The 20,746-nt window shown below is 45.6% G+C and overlaps 1 protein-coding gene across 3 annotated transcripts in view; it reads right to left on the bottom strand.

Annotated features, from left to right (window-relative positions):
* RNF216 (ring finger protein 216) overlaps positions 1–20,746 on the bottom strand; it is a 169,325-nt gene that overhangs the window by 4,399 nt on the left and 144,180 nt on the right. For 2 of the 3 annotated variants that reach the window (XM_061208521.1, XM_061208522.1), the window contains exon 15: positions 13,389–13,611. In XM_061208521.1, the coding sequence (XP_061064504.1) occupies positions 13,389–13,611 (223 nt within the window). Of the gene's footprint in view, positions 1–13,388; positions 13,612–16,275; positions 16,430–20,746 lie in introns of those variants that run through there. The other variant, XM_061208523.1, reaches the window with a different exon arrangement.

Genomic DNA, 20,746 nt, shown 5'->3' with positions numbered 1-20,746 from the left:
AGCATCCTGCCAGCAGAACAGTGGCCTGGGCCACAAGGGAGGGCACAGCAGTTTAAGAACAACTCCCCTGTAGACCTCACCATCTCCCCTTCCCAAACTCAGGCTTGGTAGGCCTGCTTCGCTAATGGGCAATTCAGACTTGGATTATCCCAGTCTGGGGACAGGAGCCAAAGAGGCGCTCTGGGTACAGGCAGATGTGTGGGCTTCACCAGGGAAACTCTGGGGTCTGTGCCACACACAGTTCCCCCATCTCCACCGGCCCCAGGCACCGTGAACTGGGCTGCTGGCCCGGGACAGACAACCTGAACCATGCCTGTTCTGTGTAATGTGCTGGGGGTTCAACCCACTCCTCAGCGGCCCTGCAAAATGGCTGGGGACTGAAAGGACACTCGCTGGATTGAAACCACCACCAATACGGTGCATGTCTTTGCTGCCAGCGGCAGGGCTGCTGCTGGACCAGCACGGCCATGGAGGGCATGGGACTTAAGTCTACCCGTCACGAGCTGGGGCTCGACGAAGAGCAGAGTAGACACTGCAGCCACAACCTGAGCGTGGCAAGTGCACTGATCAAACCGAGAGACAGGCAGGCATGTTCTGTTTCCTGGGGTCTTGCAGTAGCTTCTCCAGGAGTTAAGGGCAGTCAAGCCGGGAAGAAGTAAGGAGAAGGACAGTGGTGCCCAATGTGGGGCGGGGAAGCACGAGCCAAGTTTCAGGACTTCCAGAAGCCTGCTAGACATGTGTGTTGCCCCAGACGACGCATCAGGCAAGGCCTCTCCACACGGCCAGTGTGGTCTGAATTGGAATACTGTCAGTGATAACTCTGGATTTTTCATGCTGATTGGATGCTCTTGACCGGCTGACGTCACCCATGAAACTTCTGGGATGTGAATGGACGGCCACAGAAGGGAGCGCATGAGCTGGAAAGAACACCTGGAAAACCCTGGACCAGGGGAGAGCACAGAAGCCTCAGCGTGGAGCTGGGCAATGGGCAGTCTGCATGCAATGGGCAGTTACTAATGTCATAACCAAGATGGTAACTTGTGATTTCACAGACAGTTATGGCCCCTCCATGATTCTGGAGTCATGAGCGTCGCTCACTCAGTGTGTACTGGACACCTACTCTACAAAAACCCTAAGACATGGTCATCCAGCCTCTTTGTGAACACTCCAAATGAGGAAACTTAACTACTCTACACAGTAATCACTAAGCCAATCAACACTAAGGGCTCCAGTAATGCAGCAGGCTTTGGTCTGAAGCTCTCCATGTGAATGTCAAGATAAATTCTACCACTATCTAGATTAGGAGCTGGCAAACATCTTCATTTTGGTGCCAGTGGCAAGCCTAGGAAAAAAGATTAAAAAAAAAAAAAAAAAAGAGTAATCTAGAAAAACGGGAAGTAGGAGAGTTGCTGCTCTGCACTGCTCACTGAGTGACGTGGGCAAATTCCTGAACATCTGAGTCTGGGCATCTCACCTGTAAAATGGGCTGTTGTAAGGACCGCATGAGCTCAATTGTGTAAAGGACCCAGCACAAAGCAAGTACTCCTTATTAAAGACAGGAAAGTTGTGAAAAATGGCAGGAATAAAGATATCAGAAAGATGAAAAGTTTCAAGAAAAAGTGGTAAAGATTGGGAGATGCCCTAACATTTCTCTCCGTCGCTTCTTTACGGTATGAGTGAGGTTTCCTGCCTCTGGTCATTTATTAATTGTAACTATTAGTACTACATCACCATCACCCTCACCCCACCCCCACTATCTCATCCCTCTTCTATCACATCACCTAAATGTGGTCATGCCCATCAGTACCCAGAGGGACACCTAAGGCCTCTGATGGCACAGGAAGGCACCTTAGAAACCAGCCATTCTAACTTCCTTCTACCACAGAAAGTAAGGTCCCAGATCAGGTAAGTTGTTCAAAGTTATGGTTAGTTGGTGGTGGACTAGGCAGTGTCACTCAAATACCTTTCCTGGAGAAAATCCACAGAAAACTACTTTGGAGGTTCCCTGTCCCCGTCGTTTGATTTGAAAACGTGGAGGGTATATGTATGCTTTCATTCAAGAATATGTATTGCGTGTCCAGTATGCATCAGGCACTGAACTGGAGGTACAGCTAAGAATAAGGCAGACGTGGTCCCTTCCCTCATGGAGCTTCTATTTTTATGCTGTGATCACAATTCCAGCTGGCATTCCACTTTGGAATTCTACATGGGCTTAAAGAGCAATTTCACAGCATTAAAGACTAACCCCTGACCCCCACCCCCTCTTTCCCCTCAGACTGTCTTGTGACATTTCTGTCAGGATAAATGAAGAATGAGGGATACTTTCTGAGTAGAAGATTCCAGGTCTCTTATAGCACTGTTAAGGGTATGGATGAACAGGGCATCTGACCGGTTTTTATCAATACTAAGTTTCCTGTGATAAATCCGAATGCTCCTGGTAAAAGGTCGCCCCTGAATAAATGCAACGTAAGAATTCCCTTAGGAGGGTCTGAGGCACTTGCACAGGCAAGTGTGAGTTGAGCGTCCTGATACAGATCTGCCGGCTCTCTGGAGGACAGAGCAGCCAGGTCCACCAGCTGGCAGAAACTCCCAGGCCGTCACTGAGAGCTCTTCCGGGGTTGGGGGGCGGGAGAAGCCTTAGAGCCTTGAGTTCTTCACCTTTTGAAGAGAGCCACCTGGAGGCTCTTCCCTTCCTTCCTTTGCTCTGATCACTCTCCTGATTTGTTAAGTGGACTCAGGACTATTTGTCCTTAAGCTCTGGCTTTCCCTGGTTAGGCAGTGCTCTTACAGTCTAAATACAGTCTGTATTTCACAAGAAAATGTCAGCACTCAACTATTCTGAGCAGTGATTGTTACCGTAAAGAATGAGCGAATTGTTAGTTACACCTAGCATATGGGTTAAGTGTTTCAGATTTCAACTTTCTCCAACTGGTTGGAGTCACAGGACACTATATTTCGAAACTAAGGACTAAAACACTTTTTAATATATTTTTTTAAAGATAAAAATTACATTTTCAGCCAAATATGTTAGACTCTAAGGGGGAAGATTTTTTCTTCATCTGGGGTAGAATTTCCTTCCATAAGCAGTTTCCCTTGAGTATTTAAAATTCCTCAAGTCAAGAGTGAAGGCATGGGCTTCCCTGGTGGCGCAGTGGTTAAGAATCCGCCTGCCAATGCAGGGGACACAGGTTCGAGCCCTGGTCCGGGAAGATCCCACATGCCACGGAGCAACTAAGCCCGTGCGCCACAACTACTGAGCCTGCGCACCACACCTACTGAGCCTGCGTGCTACAACTACTGAAGCCTGAGCACCTAGAGCCTGTGCTCTGCAACAAGGGAAGCCACCGCAATGAGAAGCCTGCACACCATAACGAAGAGGAGCCCCCGCTCACCGCAACTAGAGAAAGCCTGCGCACAGCAATGAAGACCCAATGCAGCCAAAAATAAATAAATAAAAAATAAAAATAAATAAAATTTTAAAAAAATTAAAAAAAGTGAAGGCAGACTGAATTGTACACTTTAAAAATGGCAAATTTTACTTTACCACAATTTAAAAAGTTAATAATGTTAAAAAAAAAAGAGGGAAGGTAGGTTTAGGGTTGATTTTGAGATGAAACATGAGGACTGGTCCCTCATCAGAACACTTCTTGGGTTGGGTAAGTGATACATGGGGATATTTAGGCTTTTCTAGAGGTGAGTTCCCTTGGGAAACATTCTAGGCATCCCAAGTGTCATCATTCACGGTGAATAAGGACACTTGGGAAAAAGTCTTGCCATTCTGCAAATCTAGGACACACCTAACCTGCTGGAAACAGGGAACAATAAGAGGAAAAAAGATGATGAGAGGGCCAGGGGTGTGTGGGCTGGATCACAGAATTAACTGTCCTCCAGCCCCCCTGCAGGGCCTGAGTCACTTACAGGAAATCCAGGCATGCTGGAGCGGCCCCCACCGTAGTGAATTTTATGTTAAAGCAGCACTGGCTTCGTAACAGGCAGGCAGCTGGTGTGATGGGAAGAACTCCATCATTTCCAAAGCAGGTTTACTGTGAGAAGCAAATGATCTCACTTTTTATAAAGTGGTAGTAATAATGGTTTACGGTGTGCCAGCTCCTATTCTAAGCACCTCACATAGATTTCATAACAACTCCAGGAATTAGGTACTATTAATTAATCCCCATATTACAAATGAGGAAACTGAGGTTTTTTAAAAATATTTTTTCTGATCAGGGATCGAACCCACGCCCCCTGCATTGGAAGCACGGAGTCTTAACCACTGGACCGCCAGGGAAGTCCCACACATAGTAAGGTTTGAATCCAGGCCTTCTCAAAGCCTGAGCTCTCAAGCACTTAAACCACTAGTTTCTGAATAGAAGCTTCTGGAACAGTATGACTGGAGGGGCCCAGAGTACTCTGCCTGCCCTGAGAACTGTCAGAGGTGACTATTTTTAGGCCCTGCTTTGTTCTAGAGTGTATCTTGCTCTCTTTGAAATATTAAGAGTTCCTTCTCTTTGGGATGTGCAGAACTCTGAAATCTCCTTTCTCCACTGAATAAAAGAAGGGAATAGGGCAAAATAAAACACCTCTACTCAAGGAGATGAACAGCCAGTACAGCAGAGAAGGGGACACTTCCCTGAAAAATTCCCATTTTCCTGGGGTCAGCTCACCCAGAAGTACATGTGCCATCACTTGAAACATCAGGTCTCTGACTGGCCTCCCCAGCACTTGGCCTTTGAGACAAAGCCAGCAGAACCTTCTCACCCAGAGTGGGAGCTGGGAGCTCGGGGAGAAACCAGAAACCTAAGGTGCAGGCCAGGCTCCATCACTGAGGCCACAGGACTTAACTGGCTCATGGTAACTGAGTCGCCTATTGCTCTTGACCTGGGCACTGTTCCAGGCCATCTCCAGATGTCCTTGCCTCGTTGACATGTTTTCTCATGAGGTCACCAAGTTACTTGTATACCTTGGAGTCCCATGGAATTTTCTCCTTCTTCCACAAAAAGCCAGGGTTTTGATTCTCACACACATTAAAGCAATCTTGGGAAAAAAGAGTTTAACAAAACACAAATAAAAAGGTAATTCCTGGGACTTCCCTAGTGGCGCAGTGGTTAAGAATCTGCCTGCCAATGCAGGGGACACGGGTTTGAGCCCTGGTCTGGGAAGATCCCACATGCCGCGAAGCAACTAAGCCCGTGCACCACAACTACTGAGCCTGTGCTCTAGAGCCCGCGAGCCACAACTACTGAAGCCCGCACGCCTAGAACCTGTGCTCCGCAACAAGAGAAGCCACCGCAATGAGAAGCCTGCACATTGCAACGAAGAGTAGCCCCCGTTCGCCACAACTAGAGAAAGCCCCGCGGGCAGCAACGAAGACCCAACGCAGCCAAAAATAAATAAATTCACAGGCCCTAGTGAATGTCCACCAAGGGCAACATGCCCACCCCAGCATTCCTCTCCTTGGCCTTTGGCTTGGGGTTTAAGATGGACCCAGTAGGCCTTTTCTGCCCTCTTTCTGGCCCCTCCTCATCTTGGTGAAAACCTTTAAACAGATCCACAGAATATGCATATAAGCAAGTCTCAGACTAGCATAAGGAAACGCCAGGCTAGAGTAGACGTGAACCCCACAGCACTTTCCATCACTACGCACGGCCACTCTGGGAGGGGAACCCACAGACCACCACTGAATGTAATGAGAACTGGGATGGGTACACGTGCAGCACCCACAGTGGGCCAGTGCACCCCAAATGCAGTGCTGAGGACAAAGGACCACAGCAGAGAGTGACATGGAGTCTCGCCCCCCAGCAGATCTGGAAGAACGCTTTATATAAAGAAACGAGGGGTTGCATCTTAACAGTGAGAGGATTTTATTTCCTTTCCCTGAATTCCTCTGAGCTCAGCAAGATACAGAAATGCTGGCCTAACACAGAAGACTCTGACACGCTTGCTTCACATGGAGGTGGGTAGGGAGTGAGGCACGGCAAGAGCATGAGGGGGATGGCAGGGGCCCGGCCTCTCCGAAACACCGACTCAGCACGCCAGCTGCCGGCAGGAAGTGAGGGAGAATTCACCAGAGAGGTTTTAATGAAGAAAAACAACCCCAAACCCCAACTCCTTAAAACATGTCCCTCAACAATGAAGCCCTACAGCTCTGCCCATGGAGCAGGGTCTGGACGGAAGAAAAAGAAGGATGAGAAACTGCAAGTGGTTAAAGGGAAAAAGAGAAGGTTTCCACCAATCAGATATTGACAACAATCGCCAGCCACAGGCTGAAGGTTCCTAAAATAAATGTTTGAGTACTCAGCACACGGCTTGTTCTTGAGAGGCTTTTAAACATCCTTTTAAGCCCGTTTTCTTCAACATTTCTGGACACCAGAGCTGGCCGCCTGCTTGCCTGCTGCCAGCCTCCGGTGACCATGAAGGGAGGGTGGTGACTTTTCTTCTTCATTTAACTTTTCCTCCGTGTAAAAAGGTGACTGAGAATTGCAAGTCAACTGCTGCTTCCCTCCTGCAATTTTGGGGGTGGGGCTGGGGCTGGGATCCAGGTCCTGTATGGCCACAGCTGTTGTTAATAAACTTGCAATGATTTCATAAAAGGCTTCCAAAGAGCTGAGGATTTAGTTTCAAATTATTCCCAGATTGGCTGCAGATCGCCGAGCAACACCAGACCCTAAACCCCCAGCGCCAGCTGTCCCCCTGCAACAGGAAATTGGGGGGAGGAGGGTGCAGCACGGCCCGGAGTGGCACATGCTGTGCAGCTGGGGTCTGGAATGGCCGGGGAGGGGGTGCGGAGGAGGTCCGGATAATGTGCTGGGGAGGAGCAAAGACTGGACGGCTCTCTGCTGGCTTCTGCAACTATCTCCTCGGGTCACAGAGGCCTGGAACGCAAACACCTTTCTGTCTAGAGCTCCCCCCAGGGACCTGGAGGCAGCATGGGGTGTGGCCATGTTGTGACTCCTGTCAGGGTCAAGCACTCAGCCTGGGGCCTGCTGGCATCTGCTGAACATGACACATGCCAACATGTCATGTTTACCGGACTGAGCCACACTGTGGCCCTCCTTGGTACAATCCTCTAGTGACATCTAAACCTGACTGGGGACACTGTCAAGGCCCCTTTCTACCATCTGCAGCTTGCTCAATGGGGAAGGGTCTAGCGAGGGCCTATCCCTTTACGGAGGCCTGCTTGATTCACTGGGTGCAGGGACCCTGCAGGCAGCTACCAGCAAGCTCCCGTACTTGTGACCTCTTGCTCCAGAGAGTGGAGACTTGTGGAGTAGAAGGAGCTAACAGCTGGCTGAAGACCTGGATTTGCAGCCTGGTTTTACCAAGTGACCTGAATCTTGTTTTCTTCATCTGCAGAATGCGAAAGTGGTCCCGCCTCCATGTTGTAACAGAAACAATGGTGTTTAAAACAGTGACTTGAAATAAAATGCTAAGGCCAACTGTGGAAGTTAAGTGATGGGGCAACATGGGCGTTCACTTTACCATCTTCTTCACAGAAGGTAAATTTTAAAAGTTAAGGAAAAAAACTGAAACTGAAAATTAGTTACTGAGCTAAACTCTGGAATATCTTTCTGAAGATACTCCCTAAAATGATCTCCACCTTTTCCTCTTCAACCCTGTCTGAAATACTTTTATTTCCTCTTCCTTTCCCAGGCCACTCAAACAAGGGTCTCAAAGGTGCCCAGTGCCCTCCGTGCCCCTGACCCATCAGGAAGACAGACACTGGTCCAGGCTGGGTGGTGCTGGAGCCAACTAAGGGGAGAAAGCAGAAAGCAGCTTTGTTTAAGATGCTGAGAGAACAGAAGACCTGAGATCAACACATGCCACGTTTTTTTTTTTTTTTTTTAATTTGGCATGCAGGATCTTAGTTCCCAGACCAGGGATTGAACCTGCGCCCTCAGCAGTGAAAGCACAGAGCTCTAACCACTGGACCACCAGGGAATTCCTCATGCCACCTTTTACTGACCACAATCTTCTGCAAGGTTCTTCATTTGTAAAACTGGGATGATACATTGGCCTTAGAGGACTGTCAAAGAATTAAATATATGAACACATATTAACGTCAGGTTCAATCCACTGCAGGCTTGAGAAAAATAAATAATTCTCTTAACCAAATGGCCAGACGATAATGGTGCCAAATTGTAAACTGGCTGTTAAAGCCCTAGGGTTTTATTTGCACTGAACATGCTTCAAATTCTTGTATTTAAAAAACAAAGAAGTTGTAGAAAACAATTCTGTGCAGTTTCTGGTAGCCAAAACCCAAGATAAATACCGACTTTGTTTTGTATTAAAGAGAAAATGCTCTTATGAATTTTGCCCCACTTCTAGAATCCGGACTGCCAGATGATTGCTCTGAACATGGCTTCTAACAGTAAGATGTAACTTGTTAACCCCCTTAAGTTACCACTCACGGACAAGAAAAAAGTCAGCACATATGGGTCCAGTAAAGTCCCGGGGTAACCATTTCCCCACTGCAAAATAATGTTTGTTCATTTATGTGTTGTGATTTGGCTGTGCATTCTGACCCCTAAGCTAGAAAACTGTGGTTTGTTGTGACTGGTTTGCTTCTGTTTTTCTTTTTTCCTTCTTAAAAAGACATCTTGTTTTTACAAGACTCTTGGTTGAATGTTTTGAGCTTATTTCTGACAACTAACAGATAACTGACAGTTTTCTAATATGCAGTTAGTTCAGTTCCCAAGCAATCTCTAGTCATTAAGGATGAAAACTCAACTTCTCTCCAAACCACGAAGGGATAACTCCCTCATGGACAAATGAGAGATTCTTCCTGGCCTTGCTGGTTAATTAAGCCAGAGAAAAGGCTGGATGACAGGGCATGCTTTGTTTCCCTGAACTTCTGAATGGCTTTGTGTTCCCAGAAGCCCCAACAGATGCTGGGTTGGAATTCAATCGGTCTCCTGGTGAGAATCAAGGAAACGGGGCTGATCCCGGTTTTGATGGGAACGGGACAAATGGAACAAAATCTCTGGCTGTGGCTACCAGAGGAAATCGGAGGGATTTGTATTTGCCTGACCTTCCTTTCGAACTTTATTTTGAGCAAATACAGAACCTTTCTCAGGGTAGAAGATGACAATTCAACATGAAAACGAGGGGCAGTCGTATGCTATGGCACCCAAACAAGGTAACAGAACACGAGAAACGTTTATAATCAATTCCATGTGTGGGAAGAAAAGGGAGGTGGCAGGAGAAGAACAAGAGAGAGCAGAAAGGAAAACGGGGCTGCGAAGAAGGAAGACTGCCTGCCGCACACCCTGCTGCACGTGGTAACTCCCACGCTGCTCTCTGCTTCTAGAGAGGAAAGCAGCCTGAGGAATGCTTCTTAGGAGCGCCGCTGAAGAAATAGACCCTATTTCTTCACCAAGTTCCTATAGATGCTCAGGCCCCCAGTTTGCTGGCTGGATGGGACTGAGGAACCGAGTCAGTGGAACTGCCAGGGCCTGGGAAGTTTTGTCACAAAATGCAGCGTGGGTTACCTTGGAGAGCACTTCCCACTGTGGGCCACACCTCCCTCCACTCAACCAGCAACAAAAGGATGACTGTTTATTCCAAAGTCGCCCCTTTCTTTCAATTATTTCCTCAGTGATAGGAGGGCAGGCTTGCTAAGGGTCTTACTGGGTCACGGAGCTGTGGAATAAGAGCAATTCCTGGGTCCCTCAGCCCAGTCTTCCACCCAGGAGGAGACTGCTCCTGACATGCAGATACCGGGTTTTCACAGAGGACTCAGTGCTTTACAAAACTGGGGGGAGTTCTGAGGATTAGGATTAGGCCACCAGCCTGGCCTGCTGTGGCTTTCAACAGGGGCCAGCCTGTTACCCTGACACCTTTTCTTATCAGGCATATTGGAGGTGTTCTATATGAGGGATAAAGACTGGTGGCTAACAAGACTTCTATCTTTGACTTATAAAGTTCCAGCTAGAACAGTGTTTTAGATTTGGATTAATGGTCAATCTTTAAAAATTGGAAGATTTCACATTAAAATACAGATTTCCAACCTCTCTGGAAAATCTGAAGCCATGGTAACTCTGAGCACAGTCCCATCTGGCAACAAACTATGGGGGCTTAGGCCAAGTCACTCGTGTACTCAGGGCCTGCAACAGCTCCCAGCACACTCAGTGAGACCCATGGCCTGCTTCTGTGCCCACCTCTCTCACCTTCCTCCCCTCGTTCACCACCTGCAAGCCACACCAGCCTTCTTTCTGTTCCACGAATAGGCCAAATCTGTTTTATTTCTTTGGCCTGTCTTGCTCCTCCTCTGCATGCAGGTTTCGCTGTAAATGCTGCCTCTCAGAGAGGCCTGCCGAGATGACTCCCCCCTCCGGCTCCTGTCATTCTCCACTGCATCATTCTTACTGTTCCTACACAGTACCAATCACATGAAGGATCTCTGTTTTAAACTTAATAGACTGTAAACTCCAAGAAAACTAGTCCTGGCAACACTGAATAGTTACAAACGAAAGAATGGATGAATCTATCATTTCTCCAGGGATTTGAATGAAATTTTTGTCACACATTAAATTCTTATGGGACTGTTCCTGGTCTCTATCTTGTCCCCTTGATCTATCTGTCTATTCTTGCATTAGACTACGTGATTTTGATTTGTGCAGCTTCACAGTAAAAATTAGTCTCACTTTCAAAATTACAGGTAATTTTTCAAGAAAAAAAATAAATCCGACTGAATTTAAACTGGAATTGCAGTAAACTTGTAGATTACTTTGGACATAAGTAATCTCTCTGTAATACCAAGTCTCCCCTTTGAGGGACAAGGTGCTTCTCCACTATCCAGGTCATCCTCACTTGCCCCAGTGAAAGCTGACTTGTCAATCGCTATCCCCAGGCCTCTGCGGGCTATGGTGCAGCTTCCTTGCTAGCTCCAAGTTGGCAGGGTATCTATCCACTGTTATGCTCAATCATTTTTTGGTAGAACAAGTCTTCTCACATACTACATTGCCATCCTTACAGAGCAACTTACAACTGACTAATAGTAATACTATCAAACTTAAAAATTATTGGGACTTCCCTGGTGGCGCAGTGGTTAAGAATCTGTCTGCCAATGCAGGGGACACGGGTTTGGGCCCTGGTCCGGAAGATCCCACGTGCCGCGAAGCAACTAAGCCCGTGCACCACAACTACTGAGCCTGTGCTCTAGAGCCTGCAACCCACAACTACTGAGCCCGCGTGCCAAGAGCCCGTGCTCCGCAACAAGAGAAGCCACCGCAATGAGAAGCCTGTGTACTGCAACGAAGAGTAGCCCCTGCTCGCTGCATCTAGAGATAGCTTGCGCGCAGCAATGAAGACCCAACAGAGCCAATAAATAAATAAATAAACAAATAAATGAAATTTATCGTTATTATATACATAAAAAAAAAGAACAAAGCGTATTTCTCCACATGTTCAAGTCTCTTCATGTCCTTCAATACGGTTTTATAGTTTTCTTCATACTTCCTGTTAAAGTTCATTTCCTGGGTATTTCACGATTTATATAGCTACTGTGAATGGCATTCTGTATATTTATTTTGTATCTAGCCATCTTTCACTGCTTCTGATGCCTTTTCAGTTGATTATTTTGTCTTTTCTCAGGTTTAAAACAGTAGGTTTGCCTTTTTTTTTCCTTTTTTTTGGGGGGCTGTGCTGGGTCTTCGTTGCTGCGCGCAGGCTTTCTCTAGCTGTGGTGAGCGGGGGCTACTCTTCGTTGCAGTGTGCGGGCTTCTCATTGCAGTGGCTTTTCTTGTCGAGCATGGGTTCTAGGCGCGTGGGCTTCAGCAGTTGCAGCGCGTGGGCTCAGCAGCTGCGGCTCACGGGCTCTAGAGTGCAGGCTCAGTAGTTGTGGCACATGGGCTTAGTTGCTCCGTGGCATGTGGGATCTTCCCAGACCAGGGATAGAACCTGTGTCTCCTGCACTGGCAGGCGGATTCTTAACCACTGCACCACCAGGGAAGTCCTGCTTTTCTCCTTTACATATAAAAGTGCTTAGAACTTTTTATTGGACACACAGTGGGTGTCCAATAAGCATTAGTGATTATCTTCTCCAGTATCTATATTTTTCATCTTATTCTCTCAGCTAACTGCATTGAGTAGCACAAATAATGGCGATAGTCTTATATATGACTTTTGGGGAATGCTTCTATGTATTTCACTATTAAATACATGCTAATGACTGTTTTGAAATATGGGGCTTATAAAACATATTAAGTATCCTTCTAATACTACTGTTAAAGCTTAAATCAAAAATGGATACAGTCATCCCTAGATATCCACAGGGCATTGGTTCCAGGACCCCCACGGACACCAAAACCAGTGTTGCTCAAGTCCCTTATATAAAATGGTGTAGTATTTGCATATAACCTATGCACATCCTCCCGTATACTTTAAATAATCTCTAGATTACTTATAATACCTAATACAATGGAAATGCTATATAAATGGTTGCTGGTGTGTGGCAAATTCAAGTTTTGCTTTTTGGAACTTTCTGGAAATTTTTTTCCCTGAATATTTTCAATACATGGTTGGTTGAATCCACAGATGTAGAACCTGCAGATACAGAGGGCTGACTGTATTTGTCTTTTTTTTTTTTCCCCCACACACACTGTATTTTATTTTTACAAGAGATAAATAAACTGACACCAAGCACTGTAAATGGATGACCACAACAAAAGCAACGATTGCAATTACCAAACATGAAACACACTCACACTATGTCATAATATTGACATTCAGTCCAGTAATCCTCCACTGTAACAGCTCCTTTACTTTGCAGTGAAAATTGATTTGTATATTTTTTGCCTCTGAGTCCTTGTGGGATCTTTTTTTTTTATTCTAACAGAAAGTCACAAAAATTATAAGCATCCTCATCAGTGTATTTGTCTTTATCATCTAAAGATATCATATGGTAAATTATATTAATAGAGTTCTTAATACTGAACCATCCTTGCACATCTGGAACAATCTCACTTGGTCATGGTTTCTATTTGCTTTTATTTAGAGAATTTTAAACCTATATTCAGAAGTGAGATAAATCTGTAGATTTCTTTTTCAGGGTTACCTCTGAGAGGTTTTGGTATCAGCATTATGCTGGCTTTAAACAAATATATGTAAAACATTCCTTACTTTTCTATCCTCGGAAGTATTTCAAATGGCATAGGAAAATTTTATTCCCTAAAGGATTAAAAGAATTTGCTCATAAACTGTTGCGGAATGCTGCTTTCTGAGGAGTAGCTTTTTAGCTACTTTCTCAATTTTTGTGTGTGGTTATCTACGCAGTTCCCTATCTTTTTAGGATTCAAAATGTGTTATGTATGTATAAAATCTCTTTTTGGCATATTACGTTATAGATACTTTTTCCCTACAAAGCAACATGTAGCCATGCATTCACTTACAGTGGGGTCGGTCCAGAGGGAGCATCTTGAACACTCCTGGCAAGGGGCTCCTGGGGAGCGAGGATGCTGGCAGAAGTGGTCATATCCATTAATAGATACTCGACAGAGGTAGCACATTTGGGCACCGCAGCGGCAAGACATGCGGTTGCAGCCTTCTGATTTGATGAGGCCGGTCCCACACTTATGGCATTTCCTAATGCGGGCTGCAGTCATCTTTTCTTCACTAAAAAAAAGAAAACAGGATTGGAGATAGCACGGAAGATGAAAAAGAAAGAAAAATATTATGGCCTTTAAAGTCTTTCTTTCCTTCCACAGATAATGATTGCTTGGCTTTTTTGGTGACATTCGAAAGGTGAAAAGAGCCTATGTTCTGGGCTTCTCTGGTGGTGCAGTGGTTGGGAATCCGCCTGCCAATGCAGGGGACACGAGTTTGAGCCCTGGTCCGGGAAGATCCCACATGCTGCGGAGCAGCTAGGCCCGTGCGCAACAACAAGTGAGCCTGTACTCTACAGCCCGTGAGCCACAACTACTGAGCCTGCATGCTGCAACTACTGAAGCTTGCGCGCCTGCAGCCCATGCTCCGTAACGAGAAAGGCCACTGCGGTGAGAGGCCCACGCACTGCAATGAAGGGTGGCCCCCAATCGCCGCAACCAGAGAGAGCCCTCGCACAGCAACGAAGACCCAACTCAGTCAAAAAAAAAAAAAGGAGCCTATGTTCCGGAATCTCAGAACTGGCTTCAGTTTTTCAGTTGTATGACCTTGGGTAAATTATTTAACTGCCTCGAGACGCAGTTTCCTCATTTTTAAATTGGGAGAACCCAACTTTCTCATAGTGTTTTATTTATTTATTTATTTTAACATCTCATAGTGTTTTGAGGATTACAGATAAGATACAGAGTACCCTGGGGCAAGTGCCTGGCACCTAGCATTTAGAAAATGATTATTCTATTTGTTATAGGAGTCCCTATAGGCTTAAAATGGAGAGAAAAAACTCAGTGTCTTCCTAAACAATGTTTTTTATATACACAAAGCTGGATAATGGAGAGCCAGTAAACCTTAGTTACATACACACCTTAGATTTTTAAATACATACTTGACATAGGGCTGGGGTAGACACAGCTGGGGGCGATCCAACAGCCACCCTATGACTTCTTCCTGTTGGCAGAGCTTACTCCTATGACAAACTGGCATGTTGGAATACTATCTTCCCAGACCCCCTTGCAGCTAGGGGATGGGCATACATACGACTCAATCCTGGCCAATGGGAAGCTTGTAGGGAGGCAACTTGTTTCCAGAAGCACTTTTACTGATATCTAGAGTCAAGATGACAGGTCTTGGCTTGTTTTCAAGAGCTGGCACTGCTGAATTAGTTACTTCTAATGGTGCTGTTCATAACTCTGAAATAACACTTGCCACCTTTGCCTATAATTGCTTATGTGTCTGTCTTCCTCTGCTGTGTTGAGTTCCTTAAAGTATAAGGCAGAGGCTGTGATGCTTGTACCCAGCTGGCATGAAGCATCATCATCTTGATGGGAAGGAGTCAAAAGGTATTCCTACTGAGACCAAGAAGAGCATGAATGACCCCAAGCATGGATAGCCTTGAAGGATTCATCCCATTGCTCAAGAACTTCTCTCCTCTCTGAGTACAAACACAGTGTGTAACCAGGTAATTGCTTCAATGTAAAGAATGTAACAGTGTGGGGATGAGTTCTGATCTGCACTCTCCCTCCTAAAGCTGAGAGAATGCAGCCTTCTTCCTTCCACTGCTCCCAGTTTTTCTGCTAATAAGTAAGAGTAGTCAGATGAGCCTGTGGTCAGGCAAGTGTTTTTTTTTTTTTTTTTTTTTTAAAATATACATTTAGGACTTCCCTGGTGGCACAGTGGTTAAGAATCCGCCTGCCAACGCAGGGGACAAGGGTTCGAGCCCTGGTCTGGGAAGATCCCACATGCTGTGGAGCAACTAAGCCCGTGTGCCACAACTAATGAGCCTGTGCTCTAGAGCCTGCGAGCCACAACTACTGAAGCCCTCACGCCTAGAGCCCGTGCTCTGCAACTAGAGAAGCCACTGCAATGAGAAGCCCGCGCACCGCAATGAAGAGCAACCCCCGCTCGCCGCAACTAGAGAAAGCCTGCCCACAGCAACGAAAACCCAACACAGCCAAAATAAATAAATAATAAAAGATATTAAAAAAAAATTATATTAAAAAATACACTTATTTATTTATTTTTGGCTGCATCGGGTCTTTGTTGCTGCGCACGGTCTTTCTCCAGTTGCAGTGTGTGGGCTTCTCATTGCAGTGGCTTCTCTTGTCGTGGAGCATGGGCTCTAGGCGCACGGGCTTCAGTAGTTGTGGCATGTAGGCTCAGTAGTTGTGGCTCACGGGCTCTAGAGTGCAGGCTTAGTAGTTGTGGCGCACAGGCTTAGCTGCTCTATGGCATGTGGGATCTTCCCGAACCAGGGCTCGAACCCGTATCCCCTGCATTGGCAGGCGAATTCTTAACCACTGCGACACCAGGGAAGTCCAGGCAAGTGGTTTTAATTATTGATATTTAGAAGACTGTTGTAGAATGCTCCTCAGAAGCCAGATCATGTGTTTAAAAATAGAAAAATACATTAGGAAATTGGCTGCTATTCATTTCATTTAGGTCTAAGTTTTGAATGGCCCAAAATGAAGGGAGGCAGAACTTTGGCTTGAAAAGAATTTAAACCCAGTTCAAGTTACAGAAGAACAAATGAGTTCTAAGTTTTGCTGAACAGGAAACAAGGTCAAGGAGACAAAGGTTTTTTTTAAACTTCACTTATTTATTTATTTATTTATATTTTTGGCTGTGTTGGGTCTTCGTTTCTGTGCAAGGGCTTTCTCTAGTTGCGGCAAGTGGGGACCACTCTTCATCGCGGTGCGCGGGCCTCTCACTATCGTGGCCTCTCTCGTTGCAGAGCACAGGCTCCAGACGCGCAGGCTCGGTAGTTGTGGCTCACGGGCCCAGTTGCTCCGTGGCATGTGGGATCTTCCCAGACCAGGGCTCGAACCCGTGTCCCCTGCATTGGCAGACAGATTCTCAACCACTGCGCCACCAGGGAAGCCCGAGACAAAGTTTTAAAAAAGGAAATTTATTATTGTCAACACTGTACATATGTTCATGATTTCAGTTAGCTCAGCAACTGTGAAGATAGTTCTCAATGTTCCATGTTAAGACTCACAAGGTTCTGGGACTTCCCTGGTGGTCCAGTGGGTAAGACTCCATGCTCCCAATGCAGGGGGCCCAGGTTCAATCCCTGGTCGGGGAACTAGATCCCCCATGCATGCCACAACTAAGAGTTCGCATGCCGCAACTAAGAGTTCGCATGCCGCAACTAAGAGTCTGCATGCCGCAACTAAGAGTCCTCATGCTGCAACTAAAAAGCCCACATGCCACAACTAAACGTGCCACAACGAAGATCCCATGTGCCACAACTGAGACCTGGTGCAGCCAAAATAAATAAATATTCAAAATTATTATTATTTAAAAATAAAGTTCTTGTCTTTTATTTTATTTTTTATTTTTTTATTTATTTATTCCCCCCCCCCCCTTTTTTTGGCTGCACTGGGTCTTAGTTGAGGCACATGGGATCTTTGTTGAGGCATGCAGGATCTTTCATTACGGCGTGTGGTCTCTTCGTTGCAGTGCTCAGGCTCCTCTCTAGTTGTGGCGTGCAGGTTTTCTCTCTCTAGTTGTGGCGTGTGGGTTCCAGGGTGTGTGGGCTCCAGAGCGCGTGGGCTCTGCAGTTTATGGCACGCGGGCTCTCTCATTGAGGCGTGTGAGCTCAATAGTTGTGGTGTGCGGGCTTAGTTGCCCTGCAGCATGTGGGATCTTAGTTCCCCGACCAGGGATTGAACTCGCGTCCCCTGCATTGGAAGGCTGATTCTTTACCCCTGGACCACCAGGGAAGTCCCCAAAATTACTATTAAAAAAAGAAACAAACAAGACTCACAAGGTTCTGATGAAAAGTTTCCAATCTGAAAAGCTGTGACCAAAACACAATTGCCATTTTCTATGGCACAAACTTTCAGTGCACACGCACCCTGGAGACTGAGGTGTGGCTTTAAGCCATTGCACTCTGCCTGGGGCTGGCTCACGTCTTCCCTGGGCAGCTGCTTAGGCTGTAGTGTGGGAGAGGAGTGGCTAAAGAGAACCAAGGTTACATAGTCCTTTCCAGGAAGAGGGTGCATTTGCTTGCTCTGTTCCACCAAGCTGTCAGTCGCCAATGTGAAATAATACTGGGCGTGGTGGGGGAGAAAAGGTACTTCTAAATGGATGGAGGAATATGAAGAACACATACAACTCAGCATGGTTATAATGTTCAAATAGCTACTCAACACTGCAGGATATCTATTCAAGTCCTTTGTTTTTGCAAAAGAACAGAACTAGATAGGGCCAGAATGGCCCTGTACCATAAAAGGACTGCTATTATGGGATGTGGTGACCACCTATCCAGTAATGTGAAAGTGCAAAATGGGACTGGGGAGAAATCATAGTTGATTTTTTTGGGAGGAGGGTGATTTGGCAAGTAGATTCTAAACTAGGCAGGAAGCAAACAGCCCTACAGGATGTGATCGTTTGCAGGAAAGGAAGAGAAGCCTGGGCTGCAGCTGTGTGGACTGACCTTGTGTTCAAACAGGAAGGCTCACTGCCCTCCTCTACATAACCAGTCAAGATCCTACGATTCCATGATTATTTGTTCTCACCACTATTTAATTATGTTGGAAACTCCTTTTGGGAGCTGTCCTTATTTCTTGTAGCATACACTATTCAAAATCTTAAATGGCTTTCCTCTGTGAGCATGTGTATGCATTTTTTTGGTGATAATGTGCACATAAAATTTACCATTTTATCTATTTTAAAGTGTACAATTCAGGGACATTTAGTATATTCCCAATGTTGTGCATCCATCATCATTACCTAGTTCCAGAACATCTTCATCATCCCCAAAGGAAACTCTGTACCTATTAAGCACTCACTCTCCCCAATCCCATTTCCCCTGCAACTGCTCATCTGCTTTCTGTCTCTAACGGTTTTGTCTATTCTGTACATAGGCAAAGATCCATATGCCTATGAATACTTTATATAAATGGAATCATACAAGATGTGGCCTTTTGAAACTGGTTTCTTTCACTTAGCATGTTTTGATGGCTCATCCACAGTGTAGCCAAATTATCTTCATTCCTTTTCCACGGCTGAATAACATTCCACTCTATGGATATACTACACTCTGTTTACCATTCATCAGTTGGTGGACATTTGGGTTGTTTCCTCCGTTTGGCTATTGCAAACAGTGCTTCTAACGAACATTCTTGTACAAGTTTTGCTGGAATACCTGCCCCATCTTATACCACTTATTATGCTGTATCTTATGATTTAGGAATAAACTGCTTATGATTCCCTGTGTGTACCCTGTTGTTTCTTACTACTGACAGCTGGCAACTGGGGATTCCCTGGCTCTCTGGTCCATGGCTTTAGAGCTATATGGTGGGGAAAAGAAGTGGAAGCCCCTGGAGCACCCTCTGCCTACAAAAAGTGATACCAGATTCCTGTGAGCATCTTTGAGAGTGGCACCACCATCAAAGACTTCAAAGATGCAGGGGTGCTGATTCTCAATAAATCTCCTTTTACTTCTCTGTCTGGTCTGTACAGAGGAATGGGTCTTGGAGAACACTGCATTACTATAAGCCTAATCAGGTGCTGACTCTGATTGCAGCTGCTGTTCCAGATGTCATTTCTTACCAGAGCAAATAAACATAACCTCTGGCAACTGGTATGCAGCCAATGATCTGGAAAATGCTTTTATTTTCTGACCAATAAGCCGAGAACACCAGAAGCAGTTGGCAAGGACCTTGATCATCTGTCAACCAACAGACAATCCACTGGACCGCTATTCTAATGACATGCAAATAGAACCCAGTGAACAGGAAGTAGCAGGTACTTTACGATACATTAATATGGTGTATGTATGCCAGAAGGTGGGAGATAGATCTCTTGAAAATACAGAGATCTCTAATCTCTATGAATCTCTGGTGGTCTGGAGGTCACATGTGTACATATCAGGCTATTCCTTCCAAAGCTACGCACACATTGCTGTTATCTTGTATCCCCTACCACAAAGAAAGAAGTCAGACATTTGGGAGGCCTTTCTGGATTTTGGAATTAACATATATCACATCTGGATACATGGTTCTGATCCATTTACTGCTGATACAAAAGGCCAGGTTTAAGTAGGGCCTAAACCAAGAGAAGCCTTCCAGCTGCTATTGGACCCAGTGTTGTTCCCAGTGTCTATGGCAGACCAACATGCTGAACAGAGCTGGTAGCAGGAACTGACAGGAGAGACAGAAAGGGGGCTGTGCTTCAAAAAGTAACGAACTCTGGGAATTCCCTGGTGGTCCAAAGGTTAGGATGTGGCACTTTCACTGTGGGGGCCCGGGTTCGATCCCTGGTTGGGGAACTAAGATCCCGAAATCTGTACAGTGTGGCCAAAAAAAAAAAAAAAGTAACCAAGTCTTCTCCTTCTGAGAAACATCTCTGCGTCTGTGACCGAGTCTTGGAGTAGTCTAAATGCCTGATCAAGAACCAGTTTATAGAGCTGGGCAATACTCCATCACCAACTGCAGGTAGAGTACATATGACCAGGCCTGAGCAGGCCCTGAATGCAAGAAGTTGTCTGTTTATGTACTTTGTCACATTTACAAATCAGGGCTTCCTGCTTAAAAAAGAAAACAACAACAACAAAGAGCTAATACTTATTATAGACTTATCACGTGGCAAGAACCATTCTGGGTATTTTAATCTTCATAACAACCCTACAAGTAGATATGATTATACTCTATACTTTACAGATAAGGAAATTTAGGCACAGAAAGATTAAAAAATTTGCCTAAGGTTCTTAAGTACAGCTATCCAGGGTGAGCACTCAATAAATCTGTACTGTCTTCATGAATAAGACATCCTTCTTCGAGGCAAAACAAAGGCTCAAACAGCAACAACAGAAATCATCCGTTCCTCCCAACTCAAACTAGATATGACATGTCCACAATAACGAGAACAGATTTTGGAGGAGCTGGCTCATAAACTGGCTGAAAGACAATTCCAAATGAGAAGTTTAAAGTGTTTTAGGCAATAGCACAACTGCTAGAATACTGCCAGACAAGATGATGACTTTGAAAAAAGAACATTTTTTGACATGTTCATCACTCAAGGCCATGCCACTGGTCAGGGTGGTGGTCACTCTAAAATATAAAGGCTGGCTGACAGGGGTAAGTCTGGATGTGAGGAAGCAATACCACATTTTTCTAGTTGGCGTGGTATTTGTGATTACTATATA

Source organism: Eubalaena glacialis, chromosome 13 (genome assembly GCF_028564815.1).
Source record: "Eubalaena glacialis isolate mEubGla1 chromosome 13, mEubGla1.1.hap2.+ XY, whole genome shotgun sequence".
NCBI lineage: Eukaryota > Metazoa > Chordata > Mammalia > Artiodactyla > Balaenidae > Eubalaena > Eubalaena glacialis.
This window is presented reverse-complemented; position numbering and strand designations above follow the sequence as displayed.